General features: G+C 38.3%; 1 protein-coding gene across 2 annotated transcripts in view; it reads left to right on the top strand.

The window, feature by feature from the left end:
- Positions 1-12,640, top strand: part of LOC113391628 (scavenger receptor class B member 1) — a 92,551-nt gene extending 79,911 nt beyond the window's left edge. For both annotated transcript variants that reach the window (XM_026627654.2, XM_026627655.2), the window contains 7 exons: positions 4,276-4,482; positions 5,745-5,971; positions 8,767-8,924; positions 9,500-9,621; positions 9,711-9,836; positions 9,917-10,059; positions 10,213-12,640. In XM_026627654.2, coding sequence (XP_026483439.1) covers positions 4,276-4,482; positions 5,745-5,971; positions 8,767-8,924; positions 9,500-9,621; positions 9,711-9,836; positions 9,917-10,059; positions 10,213-10,324 — 1,095 coding nt within the window. In that variant the 3' untranslated portion in view covers positions 10,325-12,640. The remainder of the gene's footprint in view (positions 1-4,275; positions 4,483-5,744; positions 5,972-8,766; positions 8,925-9,499; positions 9,622-9,710; positions 9,837-9,916; positions 10,060-10,212) is intronic.
- Positions 12,641-20,460: the final 7,820 nt, after the last annotated feature.

Raw genomic sequence — 20,460 nt, 5'->3', positions numbered from 1 at the left:
ATGCTTCTTCAATTATCATAAATGAACAAACACAGTCGCAATGAATGTTGCAAACATCAGACAAAAAAGCGACCAAGTGCGAGTCGGACTCGCCCATTAAGGGTTCAGTAGCAGCAAGTAAGGTCTATGTTTATGAAATTATTTTTATATTTGAGTTGATTGAGTGAAGGTAAATTGCGGTTTACGATTTATGACGTATTAAAAAAACTACTTACTAGATCTCGTTCAAACCAATTTTCGGTGGAAGTTTGCATGGTAATGTACATCATATATTTTTTTAGTTTTATCATTCTCTTATTTTAGTTTCGGAAAAAAGTCGCTGTGACATATGGACGGACAGATATGACGTTTTTTGCGTTTTGGCTACGGAACCCTAAAAAAAGGTTTTTGAAATAGCAAACAATCAAGTTTGAATAAAAACTAAAATACTAAGGTTTGATACTAAATTGTTAAACTTAAAACTACTTACAAAACATTAACGAAACACCCTCGCTAGTAGGTTTATCATATAAGTATATAATACTTCATCTGAGTAGATGTACGAAATACACAAACAGTGGATACGGTTTGCAATGTCCCTAAAAAATTAAATCAGCTTCTAAATAACGTGATTTAAAATGCATAAACATTATTGAAGTAACCGAAAAGTAAAAATATAATTAGTTTTATATATAATAGACCCATACAAACTTAGAACCTCCCCCACTTCCACACAAAACTAACCAATGTCCTGTATCGGGACTCTCATCTCGCCATAGTAAATTACATCCAAATCGATCCAGCGGCTTAAACGTGAACAGATAACAGACGGAGTTACGCATTTATAATACAGTAGAACACCGATTATCCGAATTAATAAGTTGATTCTGATAATCGAAATTTCGGATAATCGGACATCGGATAACAAACGCAGTTCTACAATCATAACAGTTGAAATATATCTGGACTCCAGCGAGTTCCAACTTGTTACAACAGCACAAAACAAAATTACTTGGTTTTAATTTTTTATATTATACTTAGGACCGATTCGGATAATTGGCGATTCGGTTAATCGGCGTTCGGATAATCTGCGCTCTACTGTATTGGTATAGACGTTTATATATAGACTAGTATAGATATTATAGCAGGGATCGTACCCGCGACCTATAACGTTCGCGTCGGCTGGAGTAACCGGTATGTTAATATAACAGTGATCACGTTTTAAGTCATTGTTAATTCATACGGTTAGTTCACGCACAAATACCGAGCCGTGTCGTCGGTAGCCATGGATTCGCGTGTTTATGATACCAGTGGTCGCCCGTTGGACGAAATTCCGTAATTCATTCGCTTGATAACATTTTAAAATGACTGACTGACATACCTTATATTGTATTTTATTCCTTATTTGTAAAAAAAATCCTTATATTATAAGACGGACAGCTATTTGGGCCACCTGATGGTAAGCGGTTACCATAGACATTGGCGCCGTGAGTAATTTTATCATTTCTTACAAAACCAATGCACCATCAACCTTGTTTATTGAGATGTCCCTTGTGCCTGTAGTTACACTGGCTCACTCACACTTCAAACCGGAACACAACAGTACTACGTATTGCTGTTTGTACAATTTGATAGTTGGATTGTACTTACCCACACGAGCTTGCACAAAACTACCTCCAATTTCATGTAAAAAATGCTATTAAATCTACATATATCTATATGTCCTGTATGAAAATTAACGAAATCGAACTCCAAACTTCTTAAATGGAGAGGAGGCTGTTTATTATTATGCTATTTTCAAACTCAAACATTACACTTACTTATTGATAGTCAAATTAAACACTACCACCGGTTCGGAAAAGGAAACACCCCGACCTGAGAAGAACCGGCATTTGGTATAGCCTAGTATAGTCCACGGCTGGACAGAGGCCTCTTCCAAGATGCACCTAAGCTCCTGACACTCCTTCTTAATCAAATCGATAATGATTATCCTTAAAAAAATTCAAAACCATGGCTATCCTATAAAATTTCTTTACCTAGCACATACGTGATCAAGGACCTAATCACGCTTAGTGCAATGAACTTAGTAATGTCGCGCCAAAAACAATTCTATAACAATACAAGTAAGACTTATTTTCGCAAGTATAAATAATGCATTCATTATAAATAATAAGATACAAATTATAAGGTGAAATAAATAGTATTATTAATGAAATAGAGTCGACAATCCTTTGTATGGTAAAATTATTAGATTTGCCTTCGAAGAACGTGATTTAAGTTTATATGCGTAAGGTTGATTTTGATTTGTACGCAAAGTAATAATTCTTTAAGTAGAATGTTTGTAATGATCAAATGTTTCTCAATATTGTTTGTGGAGTTTATTTCATTAGAGGTTACCTAAATGTAAATAAAGCTATGCTGACTAAACACACTATGACATACTTAATAAATAATAAATGTGTACTAACAGTTGGATTAGGAGGGCTACATTATAAGGCCTAAATAGATCGGTCGTCTAAGGCAGGTATTGAAAGCTGAGGTTGTGTCTTCGAACGATCACTATTCATTTTCTCAGTGACATCCTTGAATCTGAAAATATTCCAGTGTTCACCATATTTCCAGCGTTGATGGTGCGCCTGCGCCGCTGTATTATTTTTATAGAATAGATACGCGGGCGTGTAAAATGGGGTACCTGATGGTTAGTGTTCACCAATACTTATAAATGTTGATGCTTTAAGCATATGGCCCTTTTTTACATCGCCACAAACTTTGGGAATTAAAAATCCCTTGTGCGGGTGTGCTTGTGCTGTTAGTGCTGACTGGTCTTCCACCGTCCAATTGGATTCTGAGAGGGAGGGGTTAGAGCAGTTAGCTAGGGAGTCTAGCCTCTCTCATAAGGGCCGCCATGGAAAAATCGGTCAGAACATAGCTCACCATCATGTATTTAAAGCGTACATCAAAAAGCATCAATAAATAATCTACAGGCATATGAGACATTACTCATGCAGCACATACAGATACACATACATATAAATAAACTCGTATTGTATTCGTTGACTTTGCTTATTTAATCGGTGGTAAAGCATAGCTACATATTTACGTTCTGAGCTGGTAGTAGGTTTACATGTTTAATCTAGTTCAATTACAATTTAAAAGTGCTTAAAAAGTCTTCTTACTTGGGGCTAAAGAAAGGTATTTATTTACATAAGAACTATTATCATTAAGTCCTTAACTATATACGAATAACAATTAAAAATGAATCATGCTCGCGTGCAATGGTGGCAAAAATGTTAGCAACATTTCCCCGTTGAATTACAATTCCGATCTTCTGCGCAAAAAACGAACCAGCCCTCCTGTCACCAGTGGAGGCAATAAGGCGAGATGTTATACTTTTAATGAAGCTTTTTGCACCACTACTTCAAGTGTTTCGACAGCAAACGACAAAAACGTCATTTGGAATAAGAAGATGTCTTAATAAACTTGAAAAAAGTATATTTTTTACTGTTTTTTGTTACTCATGGCGAATAAGACACGTTTCCTCACATGTCACAGTCTAAACAGGTTTCAACTCAAACTTGTTAATTACATTCTGTATAATAAATTTTGACCTTTAATTAACGTATTTTTATCTTGAAATAAGAAATAATTCCAGAGAGTTCGACACGGTTGTTATTCGTGATATTATACATTTTAATTTGAATTTGAGATAACGTTACGTTGCATATTAGCATAACTTAAGGATCTAAAACAAATAACAAGAGCCGGTTCCTTTTTTTATAACAGCGTTAATGTGCCTCCTGGTGGTAAGTGTCACCACTGCTCATAAACATCGGCGTGATTAGGAATTTAAATCATTCCTTACGTCGCCGATCATTTCGCGTTAATTCGATGTCAAATGTTGTTTATTTTGGATTTTGTCCTCTTGTAGTTGGATTAGGCTAAAGTGTTTAGAGATGAGATTATTCAGTACATCCACTATATGGGTCTGGAGTTCGAGGGTCAAATCTATGCAAGTTTTCGTGTGCTTAATACGTCTTTATGCCTGAGTGCGACACCTTACTTATGTTTTCCTTTGTTAAAGGTTTCCTGAAAGAGCCTGCTTTCGTTCTTTATTTATATTTATTTCGTACTCGACGCAGGAAAAGATCTATCTAGATTAAAAGTAAACGTGTATATGTTAGTTTAATTTCTGCTACATTTGAATAAACCTGTCCTATGGGTGCGGAGGCTTTCGCCTAGCCGTGTTACCATGGTGCTTTTATTACAATAATACTGATGTTATGTGTTTGTCAACAGAGCGCAACCTCCCAATCCAAAAACGCGGCACGATTCCTCCGCCTCGCGATGGCCTCCATCATGGACATCCTCAAGATCAAACCGTTCGTCGAGGTGTCGGTCGGACAACTGCTCTGGGGGTACGAGGACCCGCTCCTGAAACTGGCTAAGGATGTCGTACCAAAGGAGCAGAAGTTGCCATACGAGGAGTTCGGTCTCTTCTACGGGGTAAGTTTATTTACTTATTTATTTAGAACATCCAACAGAATTGACAATAAAACACATGAACATTTCATCCGCACCTTGATGTATGAAAATCCACAACAGCGAAATTTGTAAGGCATTTTCTGCCTCGCACGACCACTCTGTAGAAACAGCTTTATACGCTACGTGTAGCATTTTTCCCAAACTGATACGTCTTGGGAACATTCAAGAAGTTCCCGAGATTAGTGGTGCATTGGTGATGTAAGGTTTTTTTTACGCCTTAGAAGTCTATGGTCAATTGCCCGTCCGCCTACCTATGCCTTGAAAAAATATAAGCGGGTGGCGACTTTAGGTTATAACATAAATATATAGACGAAGGTATAATGTTTGTGATAACCAGTTTTGAACCCGCTCTAATCGCAAGTCCGATACTGTTTTTAGTCGACGGCACCGTTACTTTAATTCGTTAATATTTCCGGTTTAATGTATTATATTTTTAGATCACAACCAATGTTCTACATAAAATATATAATCGACATCTTAATAACAATATCATGGCTCCATACTCCAGCAAAGTCTAGATATTTCGATGTCATACAGTCATTTGTGTTCATTGACCATACCATTTATAACCAAATCACTAAAATCTGGTTAATTTAACATTCATATTTGTTTAACAACATGACTTTAGTGTTTTTGTCATTATCCTAAGTCCATTTCAAGGCTCAGACTAAGCGCGTCCCTAAGCTCCTCCTCCTATCTCCTGTGAGTTGGCCATAACGTGTGCTTTGTATTATGGCGCCAGCATTCAAGCATTGTCGACTGACTATCTTTTAGTAGCTGACGCTTGGCATGCGTTGTGTTGTGCATCTTGAAAATAGCCGGAAATTGGGGGGGGAAATTGGATCAAGTGCTCTGGGGCTTCCAGAAGATATATCGACGAGTTAGCAATTTTAAAAGTGATTGCTACAAAGAATAAATAAATTATTGACAAACCTGACTGAAAGAAAGGAAATTTTCAAATTAAATCATAAACGAATCGATTTGATACGAATCGTACTAAAATATTATTGCTCGTGTTTATCAATTGCAATGACGATCTGTTGTACGGGATAGAATCAGCGAGTTACATCCACGTGGATCCTATAAAAACTTACCCTTGAATAAGTACACGCGCGTCAACCCATTCATTAATTACAGACAAATATACCATTCTAACATCATTATTATCTACAACATGAAAATATTAGGGAATTTCTTATAAATATGCGTGTGTTTATTTCCAGAAAAACGGCACCTCTCCCGATGAGGTGACCATGTTCAGCGGCGCATCAGACATCACCAAGTACGGTATCTTCGAGCGGTACAACTACAGAGAGCGTCTTCCTCACTGGACCACCGACGAGTGCAACAGCATCTCCGGCTCCGACGGTTCCATCTTTCCTCCTCACATCACTAGAAACGACAGTCTGGCGGTTTACGATAAGGACCTCTGCAGACTTTTACCTCTCAGGTAATAAGTATAAATATAATAAATACTGGACAACATCACATACGTTACTCTGATCCCAACGTAAGTAGCTAAAGCACTTGTGTTATGGAAAATCAGAAGTAACGACGGTACCACAAACACCCAGACCCGAGATAATATGTAAAAACTAATGAACTTTTTCTACATCGACTCGACCGGGAATCGAACCCGGGACCTCGGCGGGGCGTACCCATGAAAACCGGTGTACACACTACTCGCCCACGGACGTCGTCAACACTAACTAACACTTTGTTACGCGCGCGTCTTTGTTAATAATTGTGTGTGTAATTGGCTCGGGTGTAATTGGCTCGGGAGTAATTGGCTCGGGCTCGGGAGTTTTAATTAAGAACAAACCAATAGCACACAAACCGTCACCCCACTTTTTACCCCATCGAAAGGTAAATTAAAAAAAGGTAGTCAGTAGTAGAAATGTCTTCCCCCGGGACTCAAACAATCTCCACACCAAATTTCATCGGTCATAAATCGGTTCGTAACAGACAGAGTTACTTTCGCATTTATAATATTTTAGGATAGATAAGCCGACTGGTAGAGAACTCCTTCTGGCACTTAGTCAACAAAGTTTTTAACATAAATAAAGAACTTTAAAAGTCTCGTTAAATCATCGAAGTCGCGAAATGCAATCAATAACAAACCTTCGGTCCGCGGAAAGCAATTCGATACATCAACAACGGGGATACGAACTCGTGTTTACAAAATCAAATCAAACAATGGCCGTTCCGTTAACGGTCCGATCAGCGGTTCGCATCGACAAACAATTCTGTTTGTTATATATGTAACACCGTAAACATTCGCACTAGAAATTATATACTTAATGTGTATTGAACTTATACAATTGAACGCAATTAAAATCAAAATCAAAATATACTTTATTCAAGTAGGCTTTTACAAGCACTTTTGAATCGTCATTTAACAAACTATTTCAAGTAAAGCTTCCGGTTCGGAATGTAGATTCTACCGAGAAGAACCGGCAAGAAACTCAGTAGTTACTCTTTTTAAATGTCTAAAAATAATGAGCGGGGTATAGCCAAAAGCACGTGTCCATGGCGACAGTCTTGTTGGGTAGCCGAGGCGCGTTTCATAATCGTTACCAGTTTTTCTTACTTTTTAATTTCTCAATCCAAACGCAATCCTATTATAAGTTACCCACCTCCTCTTCATAATAATTAACCATAGTATTCATCTTTACCCTAACATTTAAGAGGCGGATCTTTTTGTGCCCGATGTGCCTATTTTTAAGTTATGCCACCGAGGATGAGAGTTAGGGTAGTTAACTGCCTCGCTGATCAAGTGATTAGCTCCTAAGGGTTCAGACCCAAGTTTAGGTCCGGAAGTTAAATTGCTGATTAAGAAAATTTCAATAGCAGTCCGTTGTAAGACAGTTGCTAGCCTCGGAATGAATCTGTTGAAACTACTTATTAGTATGTGAAAAAAGCACTGGAGTAGCGGTTTCATGAACTTCTCTTCTAAAGAGGTAGATGTCTCAGCCAGATGTGAGATATTAACAAGCTGTTACTTTTAACGATTTAAACTTAAAACATCAAATCATTAACACTTCAATTGTATTATTTTTAAACTTACCAAAAGCAAGTGAGATTTCGTTAAGATCAAAACGAGCAAGTGGGATTTTGTTTCGAGCATGCTTATTGACGTCACCGAGCCTTCGCGAACGAGGTATAATTTCTAGAATCGTTTTTGTTACATAATCTCGTTAACCTTACATCTTAGTTTTTCAGGTTAATATATAACATCGTTATATCTCTAACGATATAATAATGACATAGCGGTTATAAATACATAACGAAATTACTGATCCTAATGTCGAGATAACAAGATCGTTTAATGAGTTTTGTATTAATTATGTCCAGTGTTTGTGTTCTAAGGATGTTTGGTTGTGAAGGTGAAGTCGCAGGGAGTTCAATTTGCCTTATTTACTCGGTGGTACGGCTTTGTGCAAGCCATCTGGATGGGTACCACCCATTCATTAAATAATATTTGCAGGTTGAGTTTGCCAGTGTAACTGCAGACCCAAGAGATGGGTAACACGGTTAATACATAGACGAAAATTAGAACAATATTAGATGTAGTTATTTATATAATTGTAGATATGTGTTTGTATAATGATATGATAATACAATACGCAATGAACGGAGCGAAATGAAACAATAGCAACTCGAATATGGCGCGGATACGAACGTACATCGAGATGAAAATGTGTCCTGCAGATGTGGAACACTGGAGTTGATGATCATTGAAATAGTTTGTTATTAAAGAAAGCCAATAATAATATCGAGTAACATTAATGGAACATCTTTTAACCTTAATGGTTCTTGGTGGTAGGGCTCTGTGCAAGCCCGTCTGGGTAGGTACCACCCACTTATCAGATATTCTGTCGCCACGCAGGAATATTTGATATTTTTGTGTTCCGGTTTGAAGGGTGAGTGGGCCTGAAGTGAAATGTCTGTGGGCGGTGGTGACCACTCAAGATCAGGTGGCCCATTTGCCGGTCCGCCTATCTGTTACATAACAAAACATCGATTGTTGGAAATACAACAAATTTATTTTTATTTATTATTTTAGTGTGTGTTTACCGTCGATATACATAGTATAAAATTCATGCGTCACGAACAAAGAGGCGGAGAACGGCGGCGAAGAGGGGGCGGGACGACATACGAGGGTGTTATGCAGACGAATCGGTCTCACCCACGAGGCGCTAATAGATGCTTAACGTCAGAAATGATAATAAAAAATGTTCTCAGATATCTGAAGGACGTGGAATCGGCGGCGGGGGTGCAGGGCTTCAGGTTCACTCCGCCCGAGGACGTGTTCGCTAACGACGAACACAACAAGTGCTTCTGCCCCGCGGGCCCGCCTTGCGCGCCCAACGGGCTCTTCAACGTGTCCCTGTGTCAATACGGTAAGTGATATTTATATTAGTGACCACTTTTTTGATTGCCGGAACAATGTTTCAGCTCTATCAACATTTGAAGTTAGCTTTAAATTTCACCTAAGGGAAACAGTATTCATTTTTATTTTTAGTATTTAGAACTAAGTTATTTTTATATACCAAATATACAATTAAATCGAAACAAGCACTTTTCAACTGTCATTTTACAGAACAGTATTAAAAGTAAAGCTAGCAGCGGTACGGAATGTTGATTTTACCAAGAAGAACCGGCAAGAAACTAAATAGTTACTCTTTTTCAATATATCATAAATATAAAAATAGTGGTCACTTTTATCTGCCAAAATTAAAAAGGGACCAAAAACTAACCTTGTGGAACATTTTTTCCAAGTACAGATCCCGAAGACTTTACTCCATGGAAACTTGTTTAACAATTGGATTTAAAAATGATTAATACTCTTCATCATAATAAATCGAGAAACGAACCCGAGTCCAAAGGCGCGCTGAATATTATGTATACACTGAAAATAAAAACCAAAAGTAATATCTAGGGCGCCTCATACAAGCGATCTGTACCGTGTTCACAGATTCCCCCATAATGCTCTCGTTCCCCCACTTCTACCTCGCCGACCCGCGCCTGCGAGACGCGGTGGAGGGCGTCTCCCCGCCGGACCCGGAGGCCCACCGCCTGTACATCGACGTCCAGCCCGTGAGTACAGGCGACACGCGACGCTCGCCACGCGCGTGAGTCCCCCCTCCCCCCGCCCCCCGCCCGTAACCCGCACGCTTGGTCGGCAGGAGATGGGCACGGCGCTGCGGGCGCGCGCGCGCATCCAGATCAACCTGGCCGTGTCGCAGGTCGTCGACATCAAGCAGGTCGCCAACTTCCCCGACATCGTGTTCCCCATCCTGTGGTTCGAGGAGGTCAGTCTCGTCTCGTGTCGTCTCGTGTCGGTCGGCATCGGCCCGGCGACGTCACTAACGCTCGCTGTGGCGTGCCGCAGGGCATCGACGAGCTGCCGGAGGCGGTGTCGTCCATGCTGCGGCTGGCGACGGCGCTGCCGCCCGTGGCGCGCGCGGCGCTGGGCTGGGGGCTGTCGGCGCTCGGCCTGCTGCTCATCCTGCTGGCCGTCACCTGCCTCATACGGTCAGCCTCGCGCTCCTTCGAGTCGAACGACGAAACGCTTCGTAACAGGCTTTTCGCTTATTCGATTTCCTGTTTTACTCGCCTTATCTACTGAGATTCGAATAAGTTACTGGTGCTTCTGATGAACTCGTTTTAACTTTCATTCTATGTCAGGTCGTCCCACCGTCAGAGCACCCTGAGACTGGAAGGTCACGCGGTCGCCAAGCCGCCTCCGGCGAAGACCCCGAGCAAGGAGAAGGGATACGAGTTAAACAACCGGAGATAACGTGTAAGGAGCCGCACGTCGTACGCACTCGTGTGGAACTGTTTTGCCGACGCTACTTCTACCGTTTAGTAAAAACCTTCCACGGGTAAATGGCGACACTTTAAAACTACAAAACAGTTACACACTACATCGTAGCGTAAAAAATATATATTAAAAAGATCTATATCAAATTCTATGTATAAAAATACTACCGTTAATTGTGACACGTAAAGACTTCTTCTTAAATAGGATTCTAAAATTGAATGCGATTGAAAATCGGCGGGAAAAATGACATTTGTTTAATTTTAGCATTTTTACTCGTTAAGGAACCACCTTTTAACATAAATATTATTAGCTTTTTGTTTAAGTTATCTTCCAACGAATGTGATAATTCAAATTTAAGATTCGAACAAATTATTAATTTTTTTTGTAGTTTTAAAATTGACATTCGGAAAATAATGACTGTATTTTTAATCTGTAAATATTTTTATCTTCGATCGGGCTTCGGGTTGCCATTATGAAAAATCTCTTCGGTTTTAAGGCAGGTAACACATGGACATCCGGAGCGGAACGCGAAATCTCACATAGAGCGCTAAATAAAATAAATCGATCATCGAGCCATAGATGGCATTCGATCTATAAAAAAATAACTTCATTTGCAACGAACGTTCGGTTACTATTCGATATCCAGGTTTTTTATTTAGTATCCGGCCAAATACCGTAAGGTTTACGTTGAAATTCAATTAGAAAAAAATTATATTAGTTTGTAGTTTAATTCGCAATTAAAAGCATTAACAAAATCCCACAAAGGCGCGGCCGCGCTCCGCGAGTACTCGTTGCAAATGATGTCGACACAGGCCGTCCGCCTGCCGAGCGGGCGCGGTCGGCTCCGAGCGTCGTTGTAATACGTTAACGTACCGATAGACTAGTCTGTGTCCGTCCTTAGGTTAAGGTATACTTTATTTTTTTTACCATTTAACTTTTTTTTATCTTAAACCTGTCAAGGTATGGTGTTAAAATATTATTAGTCATATTTAAAATGATTTTATTCCATCGTTATATGTTTTACATCGCGACATGTTATTAAATAACTGTATATTTGGAATTGTTGATATGCTATGAAATCTTAATGAGACAAAAAAACACTATTTATATATTTTTTCCAATGTGTTAGACACCGCAACGACATTCCAAAACAGCTTAGTTTTTGTTCGATTAGTAATGTTGTATCTGGTAGTTAAGACGTTTTGCCCTTTGACTATACACATATAAACTGACCTACGACGTGAACTTTAGTGAGAGATATTAAAGAAGTTGCAGTTTATCACGTACGGACGCTTTGCTAACTTCAGACCCGCAAGCTTAAAATGCGCGACCTAACGAAGTTCCGATGTAAGAGCGGGCGCTACAAGTACTATGTTGATAATGACCTTCGTGAAATTACAATTGAAAATTCTCAATTTAATAGTTTCTTTTAGTCGTTCGTTAGTCAAAGGACGGAAAGAGAGGTAATATGAACTTCTATTTTATAATTGTTTATGGTAAGATTTATGGATGCTTCCTCAAACAATGCTGTGTGTTTTAGATACACATATAATTGATCGATTTTGATATTGAGCTTTTGTTCAGATGAATCTGGACTATGAAGGAAACGGCTCACGCCTGGGGGCATTGACTATAAAATAAAATTAAAAAGAAAAACTATTTGTAACGTAACAAGAATTTTTTGAGCATATTGTGCATTACAAAAAAGCTCTTTGCTAATACTTTGAAACACGAAAAGGTTTCTTTTTTTGTAATTAAATTAACGATAATACTTTTACATAATTCCTTAAAAAATAGTTCTTGGACGTTGCAAATGTTATTTTTTTTAAATTTCAGATTTTAGTTTATTTAATAATATTGTATTTCAATCACTTCTTAGTATATATTTAACTCATATTTTATTACATTTGAGATATGTTGTGGATTTAAGATTTATTGTGAAACATATTATGTAAAAAGCGAAGTCTTGAAAATTGTAATTAATGTTTTAATGTAAGTAGTGGCAACACAGCGACGACATGTCGATTTTCTTACAAGTTTATTTTCTCATAATCATCAGTAACATTTAAACAATAATAATAACACATTTTCGTCTCTAAGGAATCGAAATCAGATCGGAACAGTTACATTTTGTCTCATTCTATTGTATATCTCCGTCTCGCTCGCGCTAGTGTTGCCGCATCACCTACAATTTGCTCAAATTCGGGACGAGATGTTGACGCATGTTTACTTTGTGAATGTTAAATTGTGCGTAATGTAAATAAACGAATAAAGGTGTAAGTTATATTAAAATGGTTTTTATTTTAAATTTATCGAACGACACATGCAACCGCAACATTTTCTGCCTCGCACAACCACTCTGTGGAATCAGCTTTCGCCGACGGTTTTTCCGAACCGATACGACTTGGGAACCTTCAAGAAAAGAGCGTACTCCTTCCTGAAATGCCGGCAACGCACCTGCAAGCCCCCCGGTGTTGCAGATGTCCATGGGCGGTGGTAGTCACTTTCCATCAGGTGAGCCTCCTGCTCGTTTGCCACCTATGACATAAAAAAATAAAAAAAAACATCCAACTGAGCTCCTGGGCTCGATAGCTTAACAGTATCAGATATTACAACAGTAGGGGAAGAAGGGGCGGCAGCAATAGCTCATTTAATTAGCAATGTGTGGAAATGGGACTGTGTCCCGACGAATTCAAAGTTGGTTGTGTCAGACCGGCTTACGAAAAGGGATCACGAAGGAACTTCTGTAATTATATTATCGTCCTGTTACAGTACTCTCTTGTACAGATAAGATTGTAGAAAAATATATTAGTGACCGAATACATAGTTTCCATAAAACACAGAACGCGATGTACCCAAATCAGTTTGTATTTCAGGCTGGTAAAGGTACATCTGATCTTTTGTCAAAATTTACAAATGAAATCAACGATCGTCTAAATAAGATTCTTTCTTATTTAGATTTCTCATTTAGATTTCTCATACGTATGTTAATCATATGCATAAATGCATAAAGTACTCCAAGTATTACCAATTTGCGGATGATACATGTTTACTGATTGCTGATAAAAATCCTGAAAATGCTCGTGACCTTCTGCAGTCTGATTCTACTATGTTGAATAAGTGGTGTCACGATGCTAGTCTGGTAATCAACCTGGGTAAAACTAAACTAATACTCATAAAATCACCAAACCTTGCAAAACTCCCAATGGACGATATTCTAGCCCACGACATAGTCGCCTGCACTCGAATAACACCAGATGTAAATGCCCCGCTGTCGAAATAGTGGACACTGTTAGATATTTAGGCTTGCATATAGATAGTAAATTTAATTGAAGAAATCATATTGAATATGTTTGCAAGGCAGTTTTTAGCTAATATGACGATTTTAAGAAATCGTATTTTATTTTATTTTCATTAGTACAACCAACAGTAGATACAATATCACATCCAAAATAAAAAATAAATTCCATTTCAAAATGATCCAGGCAAAAGTTGTACTACTTAGGGGTAGTCTCACCACGCTTTATCATATTACACAATGTAATTATTGAAAATATGAATTAACATAAGCAATAATAATTAAAAATAAGAAATACGTATAATACATTTTTTAAAATATTATATAATAAATAATAATTAATAAGATAAACCATATGATTAGAGTTGAGCACAAATAATTTTTTTTATTTCTCATTGTATTCCCCTTAAAGTAAAATTATTGTTATATAATTCTCTAGCTCAATCATATATCCAGTACGGCATGAGTACCTTAGAAAGAAATATTCAAGCTGCAAAAAAGAATACTGAAACTTATCCTTAACAAAAATATAGTGACAATTCTGAAACTGAACTTATTAAACAATGTAAAATTTTGCCGGTGCAGGCACAGTTGAAATATTCAATTTTAAAAGACAACTTTTTTAATAATATATACTGGAATAAAGTACAACGTCCTGTACGCACGCGGGACGGCGCTCGCGGCCGGTTGTGCACTCCGAGCGCGCGCAATACGTGCGGCGAGCGTACGACTGCTTGCCTAGTTCCTCGCCCAGTTAATGTATTACCCACTGACGTACGGGACCATATCACTCCTCGTAACATTAAGAAAAAACTAAACTCATACTTTTTAGTAAGTTATGATAGTTTATACACATGTTTAACTGCCTGATAGGGATTAATGTTCTGCAGATGTATGCCTTACAGCACCAACTTTGGCAACTAAGTGGTTATGTCCCTCGTGGCTATACTAACACTGAGACAAGTCACGAGTCCTTCAAAGCAGGATACAACAATATTATTTTTTGCTGTTTGACGGTAGAATAGCTGGTGAGTGGTATCCAGACGGGACATAAACGCAAAGTCAATTAAAACTATACCAAAGATAATAACTATAACATAACTTTTTGCGACTTTAGGGTAAAAATGGTCACCTCGAGTGTTACGTAACGTTTAGAGAGGGGGAGGGGGGTACAGAAAAACGTTACGGTGCGTTACAAGGGGAGGGGTGTCAAAAATCTTCAAAAATTGCGTTACGTAATACTTGAACGTAACGCAATTTTTATGTTATCAGATCTTTTCAGATTAATATTCATTTTAGATAAATAAATGAGTAAATGGACCCACTCATCAGATATTCTACCGCTAAACAGCAGTACTCAGTATTGTTGGGTTCCGGTTTGAAGGGCGAGTGAGCCAGTGCAACTACAGGTACAAGGGACAAAGTTCCCAAGGTTAGTGGCGCATTGGCGATGTAAGGAATGGTTAATATTGCTTCAGCGCCATTCTCTACGGGCGATGGTGACCACTTACCACCAGGTGGCCCATTTTCCCGTTCGCCAAGCTATATCATAAAAAAAGTTAAATATTAAATAATGTACACCCCCGAATTCTCAGTAGCACACTCGGGCACTGGAAGTTGGTCGTGTTACTGCCGTGCCTCGGGAAATCTCCCGGTCCTGCACCTGAACTCTCTGAAAAGATCACGGCAGATTTCATTCCCATCGAAATATGAGAAAGGAAACTGAGTGCACGTAGTCAGGCGCAGTTGGCAGACGGCTAAGACAAAAGCGATTACTATCCGCACGAATAAAACAAACCAGCTATACATTGAATGTTTTAATTATATGCTACATCTTATACACAAACAATTACAAAATAGAGGCATGTATTTGAAAAAAAATAAAAACAAAACTTCATTCATTGTAGGAAATTAAAAATTTAAACTACTGGAACACAACGCGTTGCTGTAAGACTTTCGTCTTACGTTCATTTCAAACTGACACATCTTCTGTATATTTTAAATTAGATTCTTTGAAACAGTGTTTTATAATAAGGCAAAAAACATAAGTTAAATTAGTTTATACATAAACAAAATCCCTTAAATATATAATAATGAAATACATAAATATGCTAAAGGTCCACTAAACTATGTATGAATTACAAATATTCAAAAGTTAAAAATTAAATCAAACAGCGCGTCGTTCAGGACTCCTGTGCGTTAGTATAATCAAACGTAACGCGAATATAAAACAATATTAACGACACTGCGGTTATAAATAGTTAACGAATGAATTGACAGATCTGACAGAACGCTTCGAGTCTGTGGAATGAAGTAAGAAGTATCTTGTGTTTAAATTGTCTCTTAAATGAACTCGAAACTTACACGTAGAATAAAAATAAACTAGAGAGAGACAGGTATATATCCGCTGTCAAAGGGCGCTACATTCAAATTACTGCGTTAATCAAATTTACAAATTACAATTAATAAACGCAGAAATACAACAGCGCCATTCTGGCAATTTACCGAACTCTCATGATAGTTAGGGAGGCGAATAGGGGAACTTTCGGTAATAGGTACTCGAGCGTGGCAGTTTAAGATATGAGAGATACCTTAGACCTAATAGAACAACCATGTAAAATATTTAGCTCTATATGTAGTGACGCGCGCCTAGGATAGACGATCAGATTAGTAAAAAAAAATCGAGTCTGAAATACTCGAGCGCGTCAGATTAAGATATTGGGGGTTGATTTTAATGTTTTAAGACTAAATTTAACTAATCTGACGATACGTCCTTGACGCCGCCGAGTTATAGGGTTGCGAACTTGTAAAAAAAAACGTTAATCCGGAATTCTCGAGTGCGATTTTTTTATTTTGAAGAATATAATCTAAAACTTACTAAAAATACAAAATCTGCCGGTTTCCGCATGACCGGAAGTGTGGAGGAGCCATTTCGTCTTCCGAAAAACGCGTTGCGGCATATAAGTCGCAAACGATACATTTTACAAAAAAAAAGTTTAAATAAACAAAAAAGGTAATTTTATCTTACACAAAAAAGGTCTCTACATTTTTGTCCAAAGGTAAAACTTTTTGACTTGAAGCATCATAAAAACTCAAACTCCCGGTTTTTTGAGTATATCTCGAAAACTGAGGATGTTAAAAAAAATCACGACACATCGATGCCGTTCTCGTTGGACGTACGCAACTCCGACGCTTGCAATTTACCCCCTGCCAGTCAGAGCTATACCAACATTGCCTCAGAACTCGGTACATGGCCAATTTGTAGAGGAATGCTTACAAATCCGACATCACTCACCTTGCACCAACCGATCATGGGTGGAATGAAAATAATAATAAATTCGAGTTCACGTGGTTTATCGGGAATCAATTGCCCGATGCGTATGAAAATGTTGTTGTATCGCCGGGTATTCTGGGCAACGAGAATGACACTGAGGACAGCAATGACGAGACGCTTGATGCAGGTAAATTTTTGTACTTCTATAATATTCTCTCAACAAAATTACTGAATAGAAATAATTGTTACGGATGTTGCAGGCACTCAGCAGGAAAGAATTGTGGATGAGGAGCCACAATATGAAAGTTCCAGTGAAGAAGAAGATGAATTGTATTGAGCAAAAATGTAAAGGTCATAACATAACAATACAATTATAATACAATTTTTATATAATTTCATTTTTTTATACAATAAATAATACAATCCGCACATTTCATCTACATTTACGTTGGTTGTATCTACCGCTTTATTGCCATTCCTAGATTCCCCGTTTGATCGAGGAGAAAGAAAGGAAAAAGAGAAACCAAAAAGCCTTTTTCGGTCAGATTGAGAGAACCCACCAACATTTTTGTCAGATTAAGGAAATATGCTTTCAGGATACCGAGATAAACCTCCCCTATGAAAATCTGACGCGCTCGAGTATTTCAAAAAAACTTCTTTTTTTTGCATTTTCAAAAATTCATCGTAACTTATCGTCACGCCGAAATCGTCAGTTTTTTTAAAGGCAGCTTCCTTGGGGCCTACTTAACACATCTTCCGAAAATCTGACGCGCTCGAGTAAATTTTTTTTTTTGCATTTTTGACTACTTTGCCTACCCCCACCACGCAAACCAGCAGATTAGTATACCGTTGTTATCAGAGGCACTTGGGGCATACGTAGTATGAATATCTGACGCGCTCGAGAATGCCCAAGTAACTGCTTTTTTTACATCTTTGAAAAACCGTACACGCCAAACTCACCGCTAAAATGGTTTTTACCATACGAGCTTTTCTTTTCGAAATTATTTCATCTTTCGATTTTGATAGGTTTCGACGGTCGATTTAGCTACCTCGCCTGAAGCTGTGCGGTTTCGCGTACGTTTTTTGTTTTATTTTGCGCGACAACTTTTCGAGCCGATAAATCAACACACTGTTAACGTAGAAACGAATAAAAATAAAACGATACTTCCGTTTAATGCGAGGACGCGACTGACCAATATCCAAAGCCTGAGGGCGCAGCATTGAATCGATAAAATCTGACTTTCTCGTGATTTCAGGAAGTGGTGATATAAGTCATCTCTTCCAATCTCATACAAGAGAAAGGGATATAAACATTTACTTTGCTCTTAAGTCTTAGCTCTGAGCCGAGTGTGCGATTTCTCGGTCCCAATTTGACGGGTCTTAAAAGTGTTGCTATCTCCTTTCATCATCACACAACAGAAAGTGACGTATTATCAGCGCTGACAATTTTCAAGGATTGTGTATTTTTAACAAATGATTTTAAAGTTCCATATCGACACTCTGATGTGAGAAAGGAATGCCGTTACGCGTTTGTGTGTCTACAAGCATATCTATGTGTTTGTCCGATGTATTTTATATTATATAATCATAAAATATGTATCAAATATAATACCATTTTTCATTTATTTTCGCTCAAACGTCTTTGATTTATTTAATTACTGCTATTTAAACAATTTAAGTTATGCGAAAAGTGTCACAAGCGCCTAATTTTGAAAAAATAAATAATGTCTCGATGTGCATTGAATCCCTTCCATTTTAGGGAGGGTGGCATTAATAGTAAACAAAATCAGCGGCTTAATAGTACTTATTATTATATTAATCGTCAATTTTCTTATAAAAAACATTATTTCATAAAAAAAACTTTCCTGATTAATACTATTTATTAAATTATTTACAGCTATGGCGTTTAAATTCAATAATTTCCAGACAAATTTTTAAAGTACGACGTCACGTCATATCCAGTTTAAAAAGACAAACCGGACCGGTGACGGACTGTTTCTGAAGATCCGACCAACATCAAACACCGATTCCTTATTACAGTTCATTCCACGAAATCCCAACGGAAACTGCCTTCGAGCGGTCATTGGTTAACGCGCGTCATCGACCAAATAATATATTATGATCGTCTTGCGAGCCGGATGCGCCGAGTCGCCTCTACCGGCGGTCGTCGCCTAATGAGGTGCGAGGACAAAACGTTCCCTAGGAGTCCGATTCGTGGAATGAACTGTATATGTATATCTTATTATTTTAAGAACACTGTGACCTGCAGCAGACCTCGAGTCTTGCCCAGCGGTGGGCAAATAGTTTAAGCATGAAATTACTTTTATTTTATTCTTTATAATCAGGTAAAATAGTTCTCAGCTAAGAAAGGGTGTTTGTTTTTTTGTTTATTTTTATCCACTTTCCTATCTCTCGCTGGAGAAACATCGCCCCCGCCCGGGGAGCGGACTGGTCAAATGGTGATTTACTTACTGTTTTGGAAAAATGTTAAGTAAAATTAAGTAGACGAGTTAGGCAACTTGATCGAGCCGAGCTGTTCTGAGAGACGAACTCACTGCAGAACACGATCGTGAAATGTATATTTGACATATTTAGATGGACTTGTCATTGTCATTGGTCCAACCTCGGGAACTAAGATGTTCGTTGTGCTAGTAATTACACTGGCTCACACATCCATCGAAAACGACAGTACTATGTATTTCTGCTTGGCGGTCAAATGTGAATGTGAACCGGTTACCCAGACGGGCTTCCATTCACGAGTGAGGTGAAGTGAGTTCCTACAACAGCAGCCGTCCGTTCCCCCTCGTCACGTAACAATTTCACGTTTCACTACTCAGGTAAAACATTGAAACGTCGCGTTCAGACGTCGACCATATTTTGACCAAGTCGTTTGGAAACAATTATGCTATTAATTAATATTGATAAACTTTGCAATATTTATTTAATTTTATTTTTTTTATTATTTTATTGAATAAGTAGGCGGATCGGCTGAATGTGCCACCCGTTGTTACGTGGTCACCGCCGCCCGTAGCCATGGGCGCTGTTAGAAATACATATTGTAACATTTCATGTTTGGCTTTACGTAATTGTCACTTTTACGAAGACTGTCGGGACGCCAGCCCGGACTACATTCGTTACTCAGTCGAGAATTCCCCAGTATCAGCCCCGATGGAGCCTCGAAGTTGCCATTCTGACATTGCTAAAGCTATTCGTTTGGCGCCAGAACTTTCTCCAGTCGAGTCGGATTGAAGCGCCCCCCTCCCCCCCACCAACTAGCGCAGCTACTTTCTCTTTGCAAACGGAATTGAAATCGTTTAAAAGTATCGTCAGTATCACTTGTACGGAAACAAATAGTTTTTTTATTACCATAACGTTAATATAACCCTTTAATCCCCTACTAACTTTCCCAAAAAATACTACGAGCTAATTTAAGGCAAAATAAATCTTATAACTTTGAATTAAAGTATGAGTGTGTTAAGGAAGAGCGACTTCTGCTGGCGCGGGAGCTCATGGCGCTCAAAAGAAGAAGTCAACCTTTGT

This window comes from Vanessa tameamea, chromosome 30, assembly GCF_037043105.1.
Source record: "Vanessa tameamea isolate UH-Manoa-2023 chromosome 30, ilVanTame1 primary haplotype, whole genome shotgun sequence".
Taxonomy (NCBI): Eukaryota; Metazoa; Arthropoda; class Insecta; order Lepidoptera; family Nymphalidae; genus Vanessa; species Vanessa tameamea.
Note: the sequence above shows the minus strand (reverse complement) of the source record. Positions and strands in the feature narration are given on the sequence as shown.